This window comes from Sapajus apella, unplaced genomic scaffold (assembly GCF_009761245.1).
Source record: "Sapajus apella isolate SASKATOON/1434 unplaced genomic scaffold, GSC_monkey_1.0 scaffold182, whole genome shotgun sequence".
In the NCBI taxonomy this organism is placed as follows: Eukaryota; Metazoa; Chordata; class Mammalia; order Primates; family Cebidae; genus Sapajus; species Sapajus apella.
In genome coordinates, this window is record NW_022437122.1 from 1,217,297 (window position 1) to 1,240,646 (window position 23,350).

General features: G+C 40.0%; 1 protein-coding gene and 1 pseudogene across 4 annotated transcripts in view; both read left to right on the top strand.

Moving 5' to 3' along the window:
- PTPDC1 (protein tyrosine phosphatase domain containing 1) overlaps window positions 1-2,010 on the top strand; it is a 70,982-nt gene extending 68,972 nt beyond the window's left edge. For all 4 annotated transcript variants that reach the window (XM_032268507.1, XM_032268508.1, XM_032268506.1 and 1 more), the window contains one exon: window positions 1-2,010. In XM_032268507.1, coding sequence (XP_032124398.1) covers window positions 1-117 — 117 coding nt within the window. In that variant the 3' untranslated portion in view covers window positions 118-2,010.
- The window catches only part of LOC116543152, a 27,726-nt pseudogene continuing 5,226 nt past the window's right edge, over window positions 851-23,350 (top strand).

The following is a 23,350-nucleotide window of genomic DNA, read 5'->3' on the forward strand; positions in this document are numbered from 1 at the left end:
GTTAATTTTGATTCTGAAAATGGACCATTAGTTTACAACACCCTGAAGAAAATATTTAAGCACACGCTGGAAGAAAAAAGAAAAATGACAAATGATGGCCCTAAGCCTGGCCTCTAGCTTTCCCTCGTGGTGAATATTTCAGACCTAAAGATCCAGATAGTATCTCTGTTCATATGCGAATAAGTTGAAGTTTGTGGGACTGCTTTTTCTCATAGCACTTTATTTAAAATGTTGTTGGTTTGTGCTGAGAATGGCCATCCCAATTTGAACCAATTATTTATTTTAAAATTTCCTTGAACTACATTTTTGTTTTGAACAATTGCCATAAAGTTGGTGCCACTTTCTTTTATTTATTTGACTGAGTTAATATTGTATTAACATTTTAATATATGGTGTTTACATTTTTATTTCTTTTGACATTTTAGAAAAAATCATAACTTGTTTTTCCAAAATAACCATTTTCTTGATGGAACTCTTCCTAGAGTTTTTACCAAATACCTAACTTTAGTAGTAAAACTTCATTGTGTATCCATTCCCCAGCAAATGACTAAGAAAGTCACCAAGTGTCTTAAACTGTTTTGTATTTGTTACTAAGAAGGCTATTGCTACAATATTTTTAAAGGGTTTTTTTTTAAACTTTGAAATTTTTGTTTTTCCTTTTCTTTTTATGAATGTAACAAAGAGTTTCAAAGCATATTATTTTTCAGAGAGATTTAGTTTTACTTTAATGGGGTGACTGTGAAGTGGTTGGCATTTTTTACTTGTAGAAAGTAGACTTGCCCTTTGTCAGATTTCCAAACAACCTTGCCAGCCTTGACTGTCAAAAGGAGGCAGGAGCAGTTCTCAACACATGAAGCCTTATTCCCACTCCCTTGAGTTGCTGCTGAGCCAAACAGCATCTTTACAGAGGAAGTGGGATCAGAGGCAGAAAGTGTGGGAACTTGCTAAGAAGCAGGGCTTGCCTCTGTCCTCCCAGGGACTCCGCAGGGACATTTGTGTAGGGCAGGGGTTCTGTGCCAGCCCTGCTCTCTCAGGTGCCACAGTCACTCTGCAGAGGCGACTCTTGGAGCTGGAGGAAGCCAGGGCTGGGCCACTGTTTGTGCTGATGGTGTATTAGCGTGAGCAGCCTGGCCCTGGCCTCAAATCTGCTACCCCATCGATCCACTTGCCAAATAAAAGCTCTATATTTGGCTGCTTTTTTATGACAATTAAGATTTTTAAACTGAAGTTGACCATACAGGTTACATTAGCCGTAACTAGCCTCATAAGAAGGGTGACTGCCTAAACTAGTTCCTTGTAAGCTAAACCATCAATTAGCAATTGAAGCCATACTTTTATTTAAATTAATATGTGGAGAAACCAGAGGCCAAGCCACATAGAGGATAATAGTTCTTCCCAATAAAGGTGATACTAATCAGACTAATTCAAACTAAAGAAGTTATTACTTAAAGATGGAATTTCAGGGGAAGCAAGACTAATTTAGAACAAATGAAATTTCTCCAGTTCCTTCATTTGTCAATTAACCCCTAGCACATCAAAAATATCTCAGTCATTATCAGTCTCACTAACTCTAATGCCAAATGCTAAATCCAGTGTTCTTTCACACGGTTTTAATTTTCTTGGGAAATCAAATCCAATGGATATTAATGAACTGGGTTGCCCATCCCTGAAATGTCTTATTTTCAAGTGCCTGGCCTGGGGAAGAAGGGGATGAAACAATTGCATTTTATCCAAAGGTACATTATAAAAATAGAGTTTTTACCAAAAAAAGATATTTGTTCTTATCTCAATCGGCCTCATTTGGGCAAGTGACCCACAGGTCTTTTGGCGAGTCCGCTATTTGCCTGTGCATCTGAAATACTTGTTTCAACTTAGAGAATAGTCATAATGTGACCATAGCACTGCACGTCTAACAATCTAAGCCTGAAACCTGAAAGAAGAGATATGACAAGGGAAATTAATCAAGCTATATACAAGTATTGTATTTGAATAAAAGTAAAAAGAACAGCCTATAACCCTAGTTTTGTACTTCTTTACTTTGATGCTCTAGGACATCTGATGATAAAGACAAAATTTTGCTCTTAGATTATCCTGACAGGTAGATTAAGTTGTCAGCTGAGGCAGTGAGCTAAGCTCTAGTTAGTACAGATGACTTCCCTCAGTTCAGCAGCATGACCAAACACTGAGGGACTGGGAGAGGTGAGTTCTAAGAGGAATAGCCGAGGAAAATCTCCATGCTGGCAAGATTCTTGCCTTCCCATATTTGGATGAGGAGTTCTTTGTAGCCCGGAGGATAGAAATCTCACATAGTGGGAGAAGTGATAAGGTTGAAAAATTCATTTATTTTTTTGAGATGGGGTCTTGCTCTGTAGCCCAAGCTGCAATGCAGTGGCATGATCTTGGCACACTATAACCTCCGCTCCCAGCCTCAAGCGATCCTCCCACCTCAGCCTCCTGAGTAGATGGGACTACAGGCACACGCCACCACATCCACATAATTTTTTGTATTTTTTTTGTAAAGATAGAGTTTTGCCATATTACCCAGGCTTGTCTTGAACTCCTGAGCTCAAGTGATCCTCCCACACCTGACCTGAGAAGTCTTAATCGTAACTATGATGTGAGATAAGGAGTCTGATGCTGTGCCTTCCTCCCTGCTGATGTTGCCTGCCTCTAGGACTCCACCTGGCAAGGCTACCCAGTCAAAGTGCCTTCTCAGGGACTTTGAGGTCCCTTTAGCTCTACATTTTATGATGGCATTAGAGAGCACTGTGCTGTCCATATTTAGTGAAAATACCACACATCTGTCCTCTGGAAAAGGCTGAGCCAGCTCTATTTCTATCATATGACGCTGTCTAGTATATCACACTCAGAGGAAGTACATGATGTCTTGACACTGTTGTGTTTTTTTTTTTTTTACTGCATTTTAGGTTTTGGGGTACATGTGAAGAACATGCAAGATTGTTGCATAGGTACACACATGGCAGTGTGATTTGCTGCCTTCCTCCCCATCACCTATATCTGGCATTTCTCCCCATGCTATCTCTCCCCAACTCCCCACCCACTGCTGTCCCTCCCCAATTTTCCCCCCGACAGACCCCAGTGTGTAGTGCTCCTCTCCCTGGCCTTTTCTTCAGAGAGCTTACTAATGCCCTTTGAGACAAATTGCTGCTGGTGGTAGAGCTTGCTCCATTTATTTATGTAACTCAAAATCTATGCTGAGTTACTTAGTCATATCTTCAATCAGCTTCCCAGTCTTATCTGAGAAAAAGTATTTGCTTCATCACTGGATTCCATGAAAAACACCATATATTATAATTCAATAGAGATCAAGTTTCTCTATTTTCTCTTAAATGGAGAACACTTGCTGATATGATTGGGTGTTATTTCAGGCTAGTCTCCAGATGTCTGAAAAAATATCCGGGGACAGTATAATGTAGGCGAGTGTAACCCCAAGTTCGTGACATCTGACGGCCCCCATGTAATTTGGGGGATCAATTTAAAAATGACAGCTTACTCATAGGATCTTCATTGTTGTTTCAAGTTAACAAGCATCAATATATTTTCATTGAAATATATTAATATATTTCAAGAACAACATTCTCTGTGATGCTTTTTATGAATGGCACAAGATTAGTGTGTTACCTAAGAGAGCTTTTCTCAATGCCAGGTGGGTGCAAATTGTTTGCAGATAAAGTGGCAGGAGAAAAATTCAACAAAACCCTGTTCCTCAGTGGTGCATCATTTTTTTTAGTTATGCTTTTAGGCATGAGCTAATCTCTGATTAGCCCAACACTGACAATAAAACTGATTTATAAGTAATCACAATGGGGCCATTCAGTATTGGAGTTTGACAAGCCTTTGTTCTAAGCCCTCCAGTCACTAAAAATAATGTCCCAATAAGACTTAAATGTCGTAAAACCTTTTGCAACAAAAAAGTTTCATACATGCACTGAAATTTATATAGTAAGAGAAGCCTGCTAAGCCCTTGTCTCTTGGCTTTCTTGATTAAAATGAGAAAATATTTTACTCTTGAGATTGCCTATTTTAGAGAGAAATTACGTTTTGGGGATGGGCTCCTACTTACCTGACCCTTACAGTGGGGTCTGACAGTAGCCTCTGGTTTTGATTTAATGAGTTGCTGTATCATTTTTGTCTCCTCTTAAAAATGAAAACAGGCTAGGCACAGTGGCTCACGCCTGTAATCCCAACACTTTGGGAGGCCGAGGTGGGTGGATCACAAGGTCAGGAATTTGAGAACAACCCGGCCAATATGGTGAAACCCCATCTCTACTAAAAATACAAATTAGCCTGGCGTGGTGGTGACCACCTGTAGTCCCAGCTACTCGGGAAGCTGAGGTAGGAGAATCGCTTGAACCTGGGAGGCAAAGGTTGCAGTGAGCTATTCACACCATTGCACTGCAGCCTGGGTGACAGAGTGAGACTTGTCTCAAAAAAAAAAGAAAGAAAGAAAGAAAGAAACTACTCAGGCTTTTCACTTAGGTTGAACCATAGGGATTGGCCTTTTTTTTTTTTTTTTTTGGTAAAAAAATGATCAAGCATTGGCCATTCCATGTGGTTCAACCTAATATCAAACTCAGTATTTCCAGGACTAGTAGGTGACATTTCCTGAATTAATTTTGGTAGGTTTAGATTAGGTGATCAATTATTTTCTAAGACTATCCTGTATGCTCACAGTAGAGTTACAATGCAATTGTAAGTGACAAATACGAAACATACGCTTTCAGCAACATGTCTTTGCCTGTTCTGCTTGGCCCTCTGCTAATTCAGGGGACACACAGGAATTATTATTCAGTCATTCGTCCCTCTAGGAGTCGCGCTGCTTATCCCTTAGAATTCATGTGTTGGAAACTTAATTCCCAATGCAACAGAGTAGGAAGGTGCAGGCTTTTAGGAGGTCATGAGAGTACCACCCTCATGAATGAATTAATGTCATAATTAAAAGAACTGATGGAGGGGATTCTTTCTTTTGCCCTTTCACTTAGTCATGTGAGGACACAGCATACAAGGCACCATCTTGGAAGCAGAGAGCAACCCTCACCAGATGGCAGTGCCTTGAGCTTGACCTATCCAGCCTCCAGAACTGTGAGAATAAATGTCTGTTGTTTAAGTTGCCCAGCCTATGCTGTTCTGTTATAGCGGCACAAAAGGCACCAAGACAGAGATTGGTACCAGAGTGGGGTGTAGCTAAAACAAATACCTAAAAATGTGGAAGCGGCTTTGGAACTGGGTAATGGGTTGAGGCTAGAAGAGTTTTGAAATGAAAGCAGGAAAAAGCTTGTATTGCCATGAGTGGAGCATTAAGGGTGATTCTGGTGAGAGCTCAGAAGAAGAGAGCTGTAGGGAAAGTCTCATTCTTCCAAGAAACTGCATAAGTAAAAATACGGACAGTAAAGACCATTCTGATAAGGTCATAGAAATGAGAATATCATTGGAAACTGGGGGAAAGACCATCTTTTGTTACAAACTGACAAAGAACATGGCTGAATTATGTCCGTGTCCATGTTCTAGGACTTTGTAAGGGGCAGAACTTAGAAGCAATCAACTAGAATATTTGGCAGAAGAAAAGTCCAAGCAAGAAAGTGTTCAGAATGCTGTACGGTTTCTCCTAACTGCTTATGCTAAAATGGGAGAAGAGAAATGATTTAAAGACATAATTTATAATTCAAAGGGAAGCAGAACATAAAGATTTGGACAATTCTTGGTCCAGCCATGTAAAGAATAAAAAGTATATACTTTTTATTCTCACACCTATACTTCCAGCACTTTGGGAGGCTAAGGCAGGCAGATCACTTGAGATCAGGAGTTCGAGATCAGCCTGGCCAACATGGCGAAACCCTGTCTCTACTAAAAATACAAAAATTAGCTGAGCGTGGTGGCAGGCACCTGTAATCCCAGCTACTTTGGAGGCTGAGGTAGGAGAATCACTTGAACGTGGGAGGCAGAGGTTGCAGTGAGCTGGGTTGGGTGGCAGAGTGAGACTCTGTTTCAAAAAAAAAAGAAGAATGTTTAGGGCCAGGCATGGCGGCTCATGCCTGTAATCCCAGCACTTTGGGAGGCCGAGGCGGGTAGATCACTTGAGGTCAGGAGTTCAAAATCAGCCTGACCAACATTGTGAAACACCATCTCTACTAAATGCCTGTAACCTCAGCTATTTGGGAGGCTGAGGCAAGAGAATCACTTGAACCCAGAAGGCAAAGGTTGCAGTGAGCCGAGACGTGTCACTGCACTCCAGCCTAGACAACAGAACGAGACTCCATCTAAAAAAAAAAAAAAAAGTGTTTAGAAGATAGCACACAGGCTGTGGCCAGGCCACGATTTAATAAGATTAGTATGGATAGAAGAAAGCCACATGCTATTTATCAAGACAATGGGAGAGTGACCCCAACGGTATTCTGGACATCTTGGTACATGGGGAAGGGGCAACCATGCCCATCAAAAGCCCGGAGTGCCAGGGTCTTGGGGACAGAAGAATTTTGAGAAGGGGCCCAGGGTGCCCATGGGACCTGAGTGCTCACTGCTGAGAGCCACCCTGGGTCTCTGCACCCTGCACTCTGGCACAGTGCTCCTTGGCCACCCCAGCTCTGATTCAAGCAGGCCCAGGTGCAGCTAGGGCACTGCTCTGGAAGGTACGAGCAGTGAGCCTCGGCACATCCACGTGGTGCTTAATTCTGCAGGTGTGCAGAGTGCAAGAGCTGTGGAGTCTTGGCTTCCTTCACCTAGATTTCAAGGAATGCCTCAGTGGGCCCAGGCAGAGAACTACTGCAAGGGCAAATTCTCTGCAGAAAGCCCCCACTAGGGCAATGCCTAGTGACGTTATAGGAGTGGGGCTACCCCAGAGACCCCAGAAGTATGGAAGCACCAGTATACAGTGCCAGCCTGGGAAAGCTGAGAGCATGCTATTTCAGTGCATGGAAGCTAAGCATGGGCTGTACCCATTAAAGCCATGTGGGTGGGCCTGCCTGAGGCCATGGGACCTAACCTATAACCCAATGTACTTGTAAGGTAGGACACAGAGTCAAAGATTATGCTCATGCTTCAAGATTTAATGTTGGGCTGGGTACAGTAGCTTGCATGTGTAATTCCAACCCACTGGGAAGCCCAGGAGGGAGGATTCCTTGAGGCAGGAGTTTGAAACCAGCCTGGGCAACATAGTGAGACCCCATCTCTACGAAAATAAAAAAAATTAGCTTGGCAGAATGGCACAGACATGTAGTCCTAGCTATGTGAGAGGCTGAAGCAGGAGGATTGCTTGAGCCCAAAAGTTCAAGGTTGCAGCGAACTATGATTATATACACACTGCACTCCAGCCTGGGTGACAGAGCAAGACCCTGTCTCAAAAAAAAGTTGAAATTAAAAAAAAAAAAAGATTTAATGTTTGTCCTGTTACGTTTTGGACTTACATGGGACCTCTTACTCCTTCTTTTCTGTTGCTCCCTTTTGGAATGGGAATGTCTGTCCTGTGCCTGTTCCACCATTGTATTTTGGAAGCATATAACTTGTTTGATTTCACAGGCGCACAGCTAGAGAACAGTTTGCCTCGGGATGACTCTTACTTTGAGTCTCACCCATATCTGATTTAGATGGGACTGTGTACTTTAGCTTTGAGTTGTTACTGGACAAGTTAAGGCTTTAGGGGCAAAGGGATGGAATGAATGTATTTTACAAGTAAGACATAAATTTGGGGTCAGACATGGAATGTTACAATCTGAATATGTACCCCAAAATTCATGTGTTGGGAACTTAATCCTCAATGCAATAGTGTTAGGGAGGTATGGCTTTAAGGAGGTGTTTAGGTCACGGGGTCTGTACTCTCATACATTGATTAATGCTATTATAAAAAGACTTGACAGAAAAAATGTGGTCCTTTTTTGTCCTTCCATCTCTGTCATGTAAGGACACAGCATTCCACCCCTCTGGAGGATGCAGCATTGCAGGCATCATTTTGGAAACAGCTAGCAAACTTCACTAAAGGCTGGCATCTTGGATCTTGGCCTTCCCAATCTCCAGAACTGTGAAAAATAAATTTCTGTTGTTGATAAGCTACCCAGTCTCAGATATTCTGTTACAGCAGGACAGGTGGACTAAGACACAAGTCTAGTGCATATCCATACCTACAGCAGTGCTTGTCCACCACATCTTCTGTACCTCTGTTTTCACCCTAATTAAGTTTGGCACTGTCTACCATCTAGATACCTCCTTCAGTCCACACTTTCATTCCTTACATACAATGCTGGAAGATTAATATTGAACATGTCCTTCAAAACTCAGCTCTGTTTTCTTGGAACAGAACGCTAATTAACTTTTTTGTTAAATATAATTAAATTCATCTATCTGACTACCACACAGTCCAAAGAGATGGGGAAGTATTATGGACTGAATGTATCCCCCATAAAATTCATATGTTGAAGTCCTAACCCCAGTACCTCAGAATGTGATCGTCTTTGGAGGTAGGGTCTTTAAAGGGGTAAAGTGAAATGACATCATTTAGGCGGTCACGATTCCAATCTGACTGGTGTTCTTATAAGAAGAGGTGATTGACACCAGACACAGTGGCTCATGCCTGTAATCCCAGCATTTTGGAAAACCAAAGCATGCAGATAACTGGAGGCCAGGAGTTTGAGACCAGCCTGGGCAACATGGTGAAACTCAGTCTCTACAAAACAACAAAAAAATTGCTGGGCATGGTGGCTCTTGCCTGTGGTCCTGACTACTTGGGAGGCTGAGGTGGGATCACTTGAGCCTGGGATGTGGAGGTTGCAGTAAGCAGAGATCGCACCACTGCACTCCAGCCTGGGTGACAGAGGGAGACCCTGTCTCAAGTTTTTAAAAAAAGAGAAGAGACTGAAACACAAACATGGACAAAGGGAAGACTATGTGGAGACACAAAGAGAAAATTATCATCTACAAGCCAAGAAGTGAGGCCTCAGAAAGAACCAACCTGGAGACACATTGATCTTAGACTTCTGGCCTCCAGAGCCATGAGACAGTAAATTTCTGTGGTTTAGGCCACCCAGTCTGTGCTACTTCATTATGGAGCCCCTAGTAGACTAATAAGACAAACTTCCCTGCTCTCTCTCAGTTCTTCCACTATAACTTATGTGTATTTCTTCATAATTCTATCTTAACATAGTTCTTGATTTTGCCCATTTATAAACTTTACATAAATTGAACAATGCAATGTGTATTCTCTTGTGACTTGCCTTTTCTGTTCAACATGCTATTCACATTTCTCCATAATGATGTGGAAGCTGTGGCTTGTGTTCACTGCTGTATGGCTTCCATTGTGTGAATATTCCACAGATTGCCTCTTTTACTTGTGATGGGCATTTGGGTTGTTCATATTTTCACATGTCTCTGAGTGTACATGTGCAAGAGTTTCTGTAGGCTTTGTAGCTAAGAGTAGAATTTGTGAACTTTAGGGTATGGACAATTTCAGTTTCCTATGTAATGACAAATTATTTCTCAAAATAATTGTACCAATTCATATTCCCAACAGCAGTAAATGAGAGTTCCCACTGCTCTGTGTCCTTGTCAACACTTAGTATTGACTGACTTTTTGATTTTTGCCAGATCCATTTCGTATGAGATAGTACCTCAACTGTGTTATTACATGTTTTGAGCAATTTGTGTTTCTTTTCTCTAGTGCTTGTTCATGTATTTTCAATTTTTTTTACTGTAGTAAAATATATATAAAAACATCATTTTATTCATGTTTAAGTATATAGTCGAGTGTTATTAAGTACATTCATACATGTTGTACAGCCGTTACCACCATCCATGTATTTAACTCATCATTTTGTAAAACTGAAACGTTATACCTATTAAACAAGAACTCCCCATTCCTCGAACACACCAGCCCCTGGTGACACCATTCTATTTTGTGTCTCTCATTTTAACTACTCTAAATACTTTATATAAGTGGAATAATACAGTATTTGTCTTTTGTTACTGGTTTATTTCACTTAGCAAAATGTCTTCAAAGTTCATCCATGTTGTAGTATAATGCAAAGTTTCCTTCCACTTTAAAGGGGAATAGCATTCCATTGCATGTATATACCACATTTTGCTTATCTATTCATCTGTCAATAGACACGTGGGTTGCTTATATGTTTTAGCTCTTGCAAATTATGCTGCTATGAACATGGGTATACAGATATCTCTTCAAGACCCTACTTCAGTTCCTTTGGGTATACAGCCAGTAAGTGGAATTGCTGGATCATATGGTAATCCTGTGTTTAAATTTTTGAGGAACCACCACAGTTTTCCACAGTGACTGTACCACTGTATGTTCCCACCAACAGTGCACTAGGGTTTAAGTTTCTCCACATCCTTGCCAACACTTGTTATTTTCTGCGTATGTTTGATAACAGCCTTCCTAATGGATGTGAAGTGGTATCTCATTGTAGTTTTGATTTGCATTCCCCTAATGACTAGTGATATTGAGCATCTTTTCATCTGCCTATTGCCCTTTCATGTATCTGCTTTGGATAAATGTCTATTCAAGTCCTTTGCTCATTTTTTCAGTTGGGTTGTATTTTGTTGTTGAGTTTTATGAGTTCTCTATATATTCTGGATGTAAAATCCTTATTAAAGATGTGATTTGCAAATATTTTCTCCCATTCTATGGGTTGCTTTTTTACTCTGTTGACTGTGTCTTTTGATGCACAACTTTTTAAAATTTTCAAGAAGTCCAATTTTCTATTTCTTTTTTGTTACCATTTCCAAAAAATCACTGCGAAATCCAATATTGTGAAGTTTTTGCCCTGTTTTGTTTTGTTTCCCCCTAATAGTTTTATTGCTTTAGGTTTTACATTTAGGTCTCTCAACCATTTTAAATTCATTTTTTTTACATGACATTAGGTAAGGGTCCAACCTCATTATTTTGCATGTGGATGTCCAGTTTTCCCAGCACTACTTGTTGAAAAGGACTGTATTGTTTCGGTCTTGACACCCTTATCAAAAGTTATTTGGAACTGGATGTGGTGGTATGGGCCTCTAATCCCAGCTACTAGGGAAGCTGAGGCAGGAAGATTGCTGGAGCCCAGGAGTTCAAGACCAGCCTGGCAACATAAGGAGACCCTCTCTCAAAAAAAAAAAAAAAAAAATGTCTGGGCATGGCGGCTCATGGGTAGCTCATACCTGCAATCCCAGCACTTTGGAAGGCCGAGGCAGGCAGATCACTTGAGGACAGGAGTTCAACACTAGTCGGGCCAACATGGCAAAACTCCATCTCTACTAAAAGTACAAAAATTAGCTGGACATGCACCTGTGTTCCCAGCTATTCAGGAGGCTGAGGCACGAGAATTGCTTGAACCTGGGAGGCAGAGGTTGCAGTGAGCCAAAATCGCACCACTACACTCCAGCCTGGGCAACAGAGCAAGACTCCATCTCAAAAAAAAAAAGTAATTTGACCATATATGCAAGAGCTTATTTCTGGGCTATTTTGTCTCTTTGGTTCATATGTCTGTATTTTTGCCAGTGCCATGCTGTTTGGATTAATATAGCTCTGTAGTAAGTTTTGAAATCAGTAAGTGTGAGTTATACAGCTTTGTTATTTTTCAGTATTGTTTTGGCTATTAAAGATCCCTTGAGAATCCATATGAATTTTAGAGTGACTCTGTTTTATTTCTACAAAAAAAAAAAATCATTGGGTTTTTGATAGAGATTCCACTAAATCTGTAGATCACATTGGGTAGTTTTAACATTTTAACAATATTCTTCCAATCCATGAACACAGGATGTGTTTATATTCTTTAATCTATTTCAGCAAATTTTTTTTAGTTTTTATTGTAGGAGTCTTTCACTTCTTTGGCTAATTCTAAGTATTTTACTCTTTTTGATGTTGTTTTAAATGGAACTGTTTTTGTAATTTTCTTTTAGATTGTTCATTGTTAGTGTATACAAATGCAACTGATTTTGATGTGTTTATTTTGTATCCTGCTATTTTGCTGAACTTACTAATTTTAATAGGTATTTTGTGGACTCTCTAGGATTTTCTTTATAAGATTATGTCATTTGCAGATAATTTTACTTCATTTCCAATTTGGATGCCATTTATTTATTTTGCATAATTGCTGTGGCTAAAATTTCTAGTACTATGTTGAATAGAAGTGGCAAAAGCAGACATTCTGGCCTTGTTCCTGATCTTAGAGGAAAAGCTTTCAGTCTTTCACCATGATATTTGAGTGTGATGTTTGCTGTAACAGGTTTTTGATATATGACTTTTATTTTGTTGAGATAGTTCCCTTCTATTCCTAGTTTGTTTCATGTTTTTATCATGAAAGAGTGTTAAATTTTGTCAAATACTTTTTCTGCTTCAATTGAGGTGATTGTGTGGGTTTCTTTTTTCTGTAATGTGGTTTATTACATTGATGGGTTTTCATATGTAGTACTATCTGTGCATTCCTGAAATAAATTCTATTTGGTCATGGTATACAGTTCTTTTAAAATGCTGCTGAATTTGTAGTACTTTGTGGATAATTATTGCATAAATGTTCATAAGGGACTACCTGATCAGAGAATGGGTAAAGGGAGTTCTGTAAACAAAAGCAAATAATAACAGAAGATGGCTTGGAACTGCTGAAAGGGAAAAAGAACATTGGAATGAGTAAATATAACGGACTAGCCACATTAGATTATTAAATTACATGTAACAGTTGAAGAAAAAATGTTTACCATTTGATCTGATGTTTAATGTATATAGAATAAATACCTAAGGCAATTATATTTAAGAGCTAGGAAGGGTATGAGGACATTGTGGAAGCAAAGTTTCTCTACTTCAATTAAAGTAACAAAACATCAATAGATGTTAGACTGTACTAAGTTACATTTGGATATATGTACTACCTAGCATAATCACTAAGGAAACTATACAAAAGTGATTTTTGGAAAATGCTCAAGCAGGCCAGGCACAGTGGCTCATGCCTGTAATCCCAGCACTTTGGAAGCCAAGGCGGGTGAATTGCCTGAAATCGGGAGTTCAAGACCAGCCTGACCAACATGGTGAAACCCGTCTATACTAAAAATACAAAAATTAGCCAGGTGTGGTGGCGGGTGCCTGTAATCCAGCTACTTGGGAGGCTGAGACAGGAGAATCACTGGAACCCAGGAGGCAGAGGTTGCATGAGTCAAGACCAAGCCATTGCACTCCAGCCTGGACAACAAGAGTGAAACTCAAGTCTCAAAAAAAAAAAAAAAAAATCAAATAAAATGTTCAGGTAACCTGCAGGAAAATAGGAAAAAAAAAAAAAAACACAGAGGAAGGAGAAGCACAGAAAGCAAGCAGAGCACAAGTAATAAAATGGCTGATTTAAGCTCTGACATATCAGCAAATAATTTAAATTCAAGTGATCTCAATATACCAAACAATTGGAAGAGGTGATTTAAAAATCATGATTAATAATATGCTGTCTACAAGAAACTCATGTCACAAGTTGTTAAAAGTTAAAGAATAGAAAAGGATATATCATGCAAACATTACTTTTTAAAAAATATATTAGGTAAGTAGAGTTTAGAGCAAAGAAAATTACTAGACAATACACAATGATAAAAGGATCACTTCACAAAGAACATATAACAATCCTAAATATGTACACACCAAATAACAGTTTCAGAGTACATAAGGCAAACATTGACTCATTTGAAAGGAGAAATAGGCAGCGCTACAAGTATAGGTAGGAACTTCAACACCCCACTCTCAGCAATTGATAGAACTCCTGGACAAAAAAAAAAAATATCAACAAAGATATAGAAGAACTGATATACACACATACTGCAGTGGCTCCTAATGCAGCAGTCCTTTTTTGTCTTAGAACCCCTTTGCTCTTCTAAAAATTATTAAGTTCCTCAAAGAGATTGTGCTTATGTTCATTACATCTATCGATATTTACTAGAAATTTAAACAGGAATTTCTTAACCCATTTTAAAAGAATATAATTAACCCACTCAGAACTTGTTAATATAAATGAAAAATAACTGTATATCCCAAAGTGAACCAAAAAAATTAGTGAGAAGAGTGGCATTGTTTTAAATGTGTGCAAGTCTCTTTAAGATCTAACTTAATAGAAGACAGCTAGATTCTCATAGGTGCCTCTGATACAATAATGTATGTTATAGTATTATGTATCATGTAACCTCTGGAAATTCCCACTATACATTCATGAGTGAAAAATGCACATAACATCTTCGTATTAGAAAGAAAACAAATTAACTTTTCAGACACTGTGAAAGAGTCTCAGGTCCCTCAAGTATTCCTGGCAGTGTATGAGCTCTATAAATTCTCAAAACCAATAAGCCAAAGCTCCTTTCCAGGAAAGCCTCCCAGTGAGGGGATGCTGCTGGAAATAGAACTCAATTTGAAGAAGAGGGAGAAATTTGGGAAAAAGAAATTTGAAAGACTAATTAAAAGTAGGAAGAGTAACAGCAAGTTTGAAGTCATTTTTTTCATTATTTCAAAAACCACAGAAAAAGAAGCCCTTAAGCTATGAAGTTAGGAAAGCAGTTCTGTCCCAATTCAAATAGTCTGATAAATAGTAGAGGACTATAGTTTAATACCATATAAAATTATTAAAAGAATTTAAAAAAGATGAATTGGTGTGCAGAATGACATCCCTATAAATGATGAAAGTATGCCAGAAATATGTGCTCACAAAAGAGAGACCATTATCCAACACTCCAAAATGAGCTCTAAAAATTAACAAATTAGGGTTGGCTTCAGCTCAAGCAGTTACTTCTTCATGCCAGACTTTTCATTCATCTAAAAATTAAGAGACAGAACAGCAAAATTTAAGATTTGAAAACTCAGATGAAATGATTTGATGAAAGGAAGAGCTGAAGGAAAAATGAACTCAATAATTAGAAATGAAAAGAGAAACTTTCAGAAGGTAAAGATTAAACTAGATGGGCAAATAAGTCTTCAAGAGAAATAAGTCTACAAGAAAACCAAGCGATAAGAAAAAAACCATTTTTTAATAAGGAAAGATTTAAAAGATTTGAGAAAAAGTGATAGATGTAGAAGACATGCACACAAGATTCAACATAAGTACAACAGGAGTATCTAAACAAAAAAAAATGGAAAAAAATAAATGTTACAAAACTATAATGCAACAAAAAGTGTTGTTCGATAAAAGAAGACTTAAAACTATATACTGAAAAGTTACTCCATTTACATGGGAAAATCAACGTAGCTGGCCAACAATGAGAAATGTTCTAGTAAAATTGTTGGATTTTAAAAGGAAGAAGAAAAAAACCCTTTGGACAATCAGAGAGGAAAAGACCAAGTCATCTATAAGGGAAATGATACCAGATTGACATCAGACTTTTCAAAAGCAACACTTTGCCAGATGACAACGATTTCAGATACTCGTGTTAATATAGTTTGAATGTTCTCCCTGACCAAATCTCATGTTGAGATGTAATCCCTAGTGTTGGAGGTGGAGCTTGAAGGGGGTGATTGGATCATGGTGGGCAGAGTTCTCAGCAATGGTTTAGCACCATCCCTCCTTGGTACTATAGTGAGTTCTCACGAGATCTGGTTGTTTAAAAGTATATAACAACTCCTCCCTCTCTCGCTATTCTTCCTGCTCTGGCCATGTGAAGATACCTGCCTTAGCTTTGCCTTCCACCATGAATAAAAGCTCCCTGAGGCCTCTCCAGAAGTAGATGCTGCCATGCTTTCTGTACAGCCTGTGGAACCATGAGCCAATTAAACCTCTTTTCTCATAAATTAGTCAGTCTCATGTATTTCATTATAGCAATGCAAGAACAGGCTGATACAGAAAATTGGTATCAAAAAGTGGGGCATTGCTATAAAGGTACCTGAAAACATGGAAGCAGCTTTGGAATTCGGTAACAGGCAGAAGTTAGAAGAACTAGGGGGCTCCGAAGAAGACAGGAACATGACGGAAATTTTGTAACATCCTAGAGACTTGTTACATTGTTGCAACCAAAATACTGATAGTGATATGGAAAATGAAGACCAGGCAGAGGAGGTCTCATACAGGAATAAGGAACTTACTGGGAACAGGAGTAAAGGTCACTTTTGCTATGCTTTAGTGAAGAACTTGGCTGTACTGTGCTCCTGCTCTAGGGATCTGTGGAACTTTAAACTTGAGAGTGATGATTTAGGTTATCTGGTAGAAGAAATTTGTTTTTTTGTTTTTTTGTCTGTCACCCAAGCCGGAGTGGATCTCAGCTTACTGCAGCCTCCGCCTCCCAGGTTGAAGTGATTCTTGTGCCTCAGTCTCCCAAATAGCTGGGATTATAGGCATGCACCACCGTGACTGGCTAATTTTTGTATTTTTAGTAGAGATGGGGTTTCACCATGTTGGCCAGGCTGGTTTCAAACTCCTGACCTCAACTTACCCACCTACCTTGGCCTCCCAAAGTGCTGGGATTACAGGCATTAGCTACAAACCCAGCCTTGGAAGAAATTTCTAAGCAGCAAAGCATTCAAGAGATTACCTGGATGCTTCTAAGAACCTATGTTCATATGTGTGAGCAAAGAAATGGCCTGAAACTGGAACTCATATTTAAAAGCAAAGCAAAGCAAACAATTTTGGAAAACCTGCAGCCTGGCCATCTGGTAGAAAAGAAAAGCTGATTTTCAGGGGAAGAATTCAAGCAGGCTGCAAAATTTTCAGAAGTAAAAAGGAGCCAAATGCTAATAATGGAACAATGGTGAAAAGCCCATGAAGGCACTTCAGAGACCTTTGTGGCAGCCCCACCCATCACAGGGTGGGAGGCCTAGGAGGACTTAATGGTTTTGTGGGCCAGGCCCAGGGCCCTAATGTCCTGCACAGCCTCAGGACACTGCTTCCTGCATCCCAGCCACCACAACTCCAACCATGGCTCAAAGGAGCCCAGGTACAGCTCGGGCTTCTGCTTCAGAAGATGCAAACCATAAGCTTCAGTGGCTTCCACCTGGTGTTAAGCCTGTGAGTTCACAGAGTACAAGAGTTGAGGCTTGGGAGTCTCCACCTAGATTTCAGAGAATGTATGGAAAAGCCTGGATGGTTAGGCAGAAGCCTGCTGCAAGTGCATAGCACTCATGGAGAACATCCACTAGGGAAGTGCAGAGGGGAAATGTGGCATTGGGGCCCTCTACACAGAGTCCTTACTGGGGCACTGCCTAGTGGAGCTGTGAGAAGAGGGCCACCATCCTCCAAACCCAGAATGGTAGAGCCACTGACAGATTGCACCATACGCCTGGATAAGCTGCAAGCACTCAACAATAGCCTGTGAGGGTAGGCATGGAGGCCGAACCCTGCAAAGCCACAGGGGTGGAGCTTCCCAAGGAATTGGGAGCCCACCGTTATACCAGTGTGCCCTGGATTGGAAACATGGAGTCAAAGGAGATTATTTTGGAGCTTTAAGATTTAATGATTGCCCTGCTGGGTTTCAGACTTGCACATGGCCTGGAAACCCTTTCTTTTGGCCAATTTCTCCCTTGGGAACAGGAGTATTTACCAAATGCCTGTACCCCCATTGTTTCTTGGAAGTAACTCACTTGGTCTTCTTGGTCTTTATTTTACAGGCTTATAGGTGGAAGGGACTAGCCTTGTCTCAAATGAGATTTCGGATTTTGACTTTTGAGTTGGTGCTGGAATAAGTTTAGATTCTGGGGGACTGCTGGGAAGGCATGATTGTATTTTCCAATGCGAGTAGGACATGGGATTTGGAGGGGACAGAGATGAACTGATATAGTTTGGACACTGTCCTCACCCAAATCTCATCTCGAATTGTAAGCCCCAATGTTGAAAGTGGGGACCAGTGGGAGGTGATTGAATTGTGAGGGGCAGAATTCTTCTGAATAGTTTAGCACCATCCCAGCCTTGGTACTCTCTACTGAGTTGAGTTCTCACAAGATCTGGTTGTTTAAAAGTGTATAGTACCTCCCCTTTCTTTCTCTTCCTCCAGCTCTGGATTTGTCTTCTGCCATAAGTAAAAGCTCTCCAAGGTCTCACAAGCAAATGCTCACATGACTTCTGTACAGCCCGTGGAACTGTGAGCCACTTAAACCTCTTTTCTTATAAATTACCCAGTCTCGGGTATTTATTTATAGCAATGTGAGAACAGACTGATATAAGCATCTTGTTAAGATGTAAATATTATCCAAAGTAATCTACAGAATAAATTCTATTTCTATAAAAATTCCAACAGTCTTTCTTTACAGAAATGGAAAACGGATTTTCTATTCAGCCAATGCAACCTTTATATATGTAAAGACCACAAACTTACAAGAACACAGATGACATAGTTTGGCTGTGTCCCCACCCAAATCTCATGTCAAATTGTAATCCCCATGTGTTGGAGGAGGGGCCTGATGGGAGGTGACTGAATCATGGGGGTGGACTTCCCACTTGTTATGTTCATTATAGTAAGTTCTCACAAGATCTGGTTGTTTGTAACTGTGTAGCACCTTCCCCGTCTTTTCCAACATGTGAAGATATGCTGTCTTCCCCTTTGCCTTCGCCCATGACTGTAAGTTTCCTGAGGCCTCCCAGGCATGCTTCGTGTAGAGCCGGCAGAACTGTCAGTCAATTAAACCTCTTTTTTTAAAAAATAAATTACTACTCTCAGGTAGTTCTTTATAGCAGTGTGAGAATGGACTCATACAATAGAATAACTCAGAGAATACTGTTCAAAATAGTTTTTCCTGAGGAGTCTTCTAAACTAGGGATCAGAAAACTATGGCTTGCAGGCCCTTCTAGCTCACTACATGTTTTCGTATGGTACATGAGCCATACAAAAGGTGTAACATAAATATCCATGGGTCCATATAGATATAAATAAATGTTTCAACATGAAATAAATGGGGGAGATTAAATAAGTTGCCTGTACAGAAGAATTCAGGATTAATTTATGTAGTTAATTCCTTCTCTGCTCCCCCAAATGGGGGATGCACTTAGTAACTTGCTTCCAAAAAGTAGAGTATGGAAGTGGGGTTGTGGGGACAGAGAATAAGTTTACAGTGAAAAAAAAACCTGACAAACCCTACCTCAGCCATGTGATCAAAGTTAACCTCATCAGCAATGTCATGTCGATAGCATGTATCCATAATATATTATGATGAGAATGACACTTTACCTCTGCAGCCTTCTTTTCCAAGCCCATAATCCCAACTAACTGTGAGAAAGACATCAGCCAACCCCAAATTGAAAGACATTCTGCAAAAAGTCTGGAAAATACTTCTCAAAATTACCAAGGTGATCAAGGACAAGGGAAGTCTGAGAAACTGTCATAGACCAGAGAAGGCTAAGGAAACAGAATGAGTAAATGTAATGTGGCATCTTGGATTGGATCCTGGAACAAAAAAAAAAAATTGAGGAAAAATCGATGAAATCTAAATAAAGCATCACGTGTAGTTAATAACAATGTGCCGATTTTGTTTTCTTGGCTGTGATAAACGTACCATGGTGATGTAGAGCATTAACAATGGGGAAACTGGGTCAGGAGTATACAGTGATTCTCTGTAGAATCTTTGCAACTTTTCTTAACCTGCAAATATTATTTTTAAAAGTTTGTTTTTAAGAAAGTTTTAAGGTATATATTAGACTGAATGTTTGGGTCCACACAAAATACATATGTGTTGAAGCCCGAAACTCCATGTGACTATATTTGGAGATGGGGGCCTGTGAAGAAGTGATTATGGTTAAATGAGCTTGTAAAGTGGGGGTGGGCTTGTAATCTGATAGGGCTGGTGCCTTCATAAGAAGAGAAAGATACCAGAGGTCTTTCTCCACCATGTGAGGACACAACAAGAAGGTGGACATTTATGAGGCAAGAAGACAGCCCTCCCCAGGAATCAACCCTGCCAGATCTTACTCTGGGACTTTTAACCTCTAGAACTGTGAGAATAAAATTTCTGTTGTTTAAGCCACTCAGTCTGTGGGATTTTGCTACGGCAGCCTGAGCTGACAAATATGAGGTTTGAGACTGTACTGTGGTGGGGGTGTGCACAGGATGCTACTAGAACACTACGAAAGAGATACAATAATACATTATAAACTGCTGATGGTACTATACATGACAGCCTCTGAAATATTTACCCAAAACTGGAACCTGAATCACATCTAACTACAAATTTTACAGACAGTAATCACATTGAGGACAACATGGAGATGCAACCAGAATAACCATTCTCTAAGAAGCTATACAGGACAAATGACCTGCATTCTTCAATAAATAAATTACAAGGGAGAAACTGGGGACGAATCAATATGTTGAAAACGACCTATCCACCAAATAAAACGTGTAGACCTGGTTAGGATCCTGATATGAATAACTGTTGTAAAATAGCAATGAATACAGCTAGATATTTTATTATATTAAAGAATGATTATCATTTGCTTTTGTTTGTTTGTTTTTGAGATGAAGTCTCACTCTGTGCTAGAGTGCAGTGGCACAATCTTGGCTCACTTCAACCTCTGCTTCCCAGGTTCAAGCAATTCTCCTGCCTCAGCCTCCCGAGTAGCCAGGATTACAGGCATATGTCACCATACCCAGCTAATTTTTATATTTTTAGTTGGGACAGGGTTTCACCATGTTGGCCAGGCTGGTGTCAAACTCTTGATGTCACGTGATCCACCCGCCTCAGCCTCCCAAAGTGCTGGAATTACAGGCATGAGCCACCACACCCGGCCTATCATTTGTTTTTAAAAGTCATATATTTTAGAGATAAAAACTGAGTTATCTGCAAGTAAAATTGTGCAATGTGTACAATTTGTTTCAAAATTGGTAGGGGGAAAGTATCCTCATAAGATCAGGGCATACGCAGAGAAGTGAACTGAATCATAGATGAAACAAAGCTGGCCATCAATATCATTGTTAAAACTGGGTGATGAATACATTGGGATTCATTATTCTATTTCCTCTATGTTTGAATACATTTGAAATTTTCCATAATAGAAAGCTAGAAAAAAGCAATACGTATAACATCATTTTGAAGAAACTTACACAAACTATATATGACCTCCCCTTCCAGCCAAGTTGGAGTAACAGGAACTGGATTTACCTCCTTCCTAAAATAAGCAAACACACACAACGACAAAAACAATAGCATTTAAGACACTGGACCTCAGGCAATGAAAGACAGTGATCCCTGAGAGATGAGAAAAAACATTTTGAACTGCACAATTGCCACAGCTTACCACCCTGAGAGAGCTTCCAGACTGCAGCAAAGAGAGAACAGAGGCAGAACCTAGAAGATTCCTGGACTTGAAAAGATGGAGCTGAGGGCTTGGGAGACCAAGGCAGCTTGAGTTGATGAAGCAGAATCCAGAGAGGAGAAAGGCACAGAGGCAGAAACCCCCGAGGGTCTGCAGAGAGACACCCTGGAGTATTCAGATGAGTACCAGTCACTTCACTCATGAAGAAATTACCATGTTAACTGAGAAAAGAAAAATGTGGTAATCTTAAGACAGAAAAAGCATTTGATGAAATCAAACAAGATTTTTCATAAAAATTCTCAGCAAGTTGATAATACGAACTTTCTCAACCTGATAAAGGGCAGCTACAGAAAACCTATAGGCACCATCATACCTAGTAATGATGAAAGTCTGAACACGGATCCCACAGGATCAGGAGCAATTCCAAAATACATGTCCTTGCCACTCCTGTTCAGCCTTGCACTGGAGGTTCTCACTAGTGCCATTGTTACAGTGGGTAGTCAGGTGTGAGCAGGGAAGGTAAGGCACCCCCGTCAGGAATGTCAGGCAAACATCAGGTGATGGCCAGGCAGTTATTAAACTGTCTCTCTGAAATAATTATTGGTTGCAGCCAGCACCAGGGAAAGGCAGTTTCCTAATAGATAGAAACACCTAAAACTGGTGATCAGCAGCTTCCCAATAAGATCTCAAGAGTTGGATGGATGGGCTCAAACATGTGCACTAAGAGGCAAAATGGTGGAGTTTAACTGGTATATGACCTTCCTCTAGGAATGCTAGAGGAAAAACACCCAGAGTGAGCGTGCATACGACTCCAGTAAACACACTGCGCATGCGGCCTCTCCCAAGCGCTAGCAGGCCACTGTACATTCGGACAGCTGACCCCAAGGGAAGAATCAGGGAAGAAGTCATGCACAACCCCAGAAGTATGTCAATGTTTAAAACCCTAAGTCAAAGGTGAAACCACACTTGAATCTCTCAAGTCGCCAGCCTGGTCCTCTTCCAAATGTACTTTACTTCTTTTCATTCCTGCTCTAAAGCTTTTTAGTAAACTTTCTCTCCTTCTCCAAAACTTACCTCCGTCTGTCATTCTGCTTTATGCCTCTCACTCACATTCTTTCTTCTGAGGAAGCAAGAACTGAGGTTGCTGCAGACCTGTACAGATTTGCCACTGCTAACACAATCAGGCAATAAAAGAAATAAAAGACATGGAGAATAGAAAGTAAAACCATTTTTATTCTCAGACGTGATTGTCTATGTAGAAAATCTGATGGGATCTAGAAAAGCAAAGCTACCAGATCGAATGAGTGAGCTTAGCAAAGCAGAGGGATACAAGGTCAACATACAAAAATCAGTTGTGTTTCTATAAATTGGCAACAAACAATCCAAAACTGAAATTGGAAAAACAATGTCCTTTACCATAGCATCTTTTTGATACACCAGGGATAAATCTGCCAGAAAATGTGAAAGACCTGTTGTATTCATTTCCTAGGGCGGTCATAACAAATTACCACCAAGTTGGTGGCTTAACACAACAGTTTATTCTCTCACAGTGCTGGAGTCCAGAAGTCTGTCTGACAAGGCATTGGTAGGGCTGAAGTACTTGCAAAATTTCTAAGTAACAGTCTGTTCTTTGCCTCTTTCTGCTGCTGTTGGCTTCAGATGTTCCTTGGTAGTTCCTGGCTTGTAGCCCCATCATTCCAGTCTCTGCCTCCATCTTCACATCACCTTTTTCTCCCTCTCTCTTTCTCTGTATCTCTCTTACAAAAACTTGTTTTTGGATTCAGAGCCCATCTGGATAAAATTCTGGGTGATCTCTTTATCTTGAGACGTTTAATTATATCTGCAGTTTTTTTTTTTTTTTCCAAATAAGGTCACATTCTCAGACCCTGGATATTAGGACATGGGCATATCTTTGGGGCAGGGGCTATGATTCAACTCTCTACACCCATCCACTGAAAACTACAAAATCCTGCTGAGAAATTAAACTGACCTAAATAAATGGAGATATACACTTTGTCCAGAGTCAGAGGATTCTAGATTGTCAGAATGTCAACTTCCCCCCATAATTGATCTACATATTCATTGCAATGCTAATCAAAATCCAAGCTTGCTTTTCTTGTGGAAATTGACAAGCTGATTCTAAAGTTCACGTGGAAAGGCAA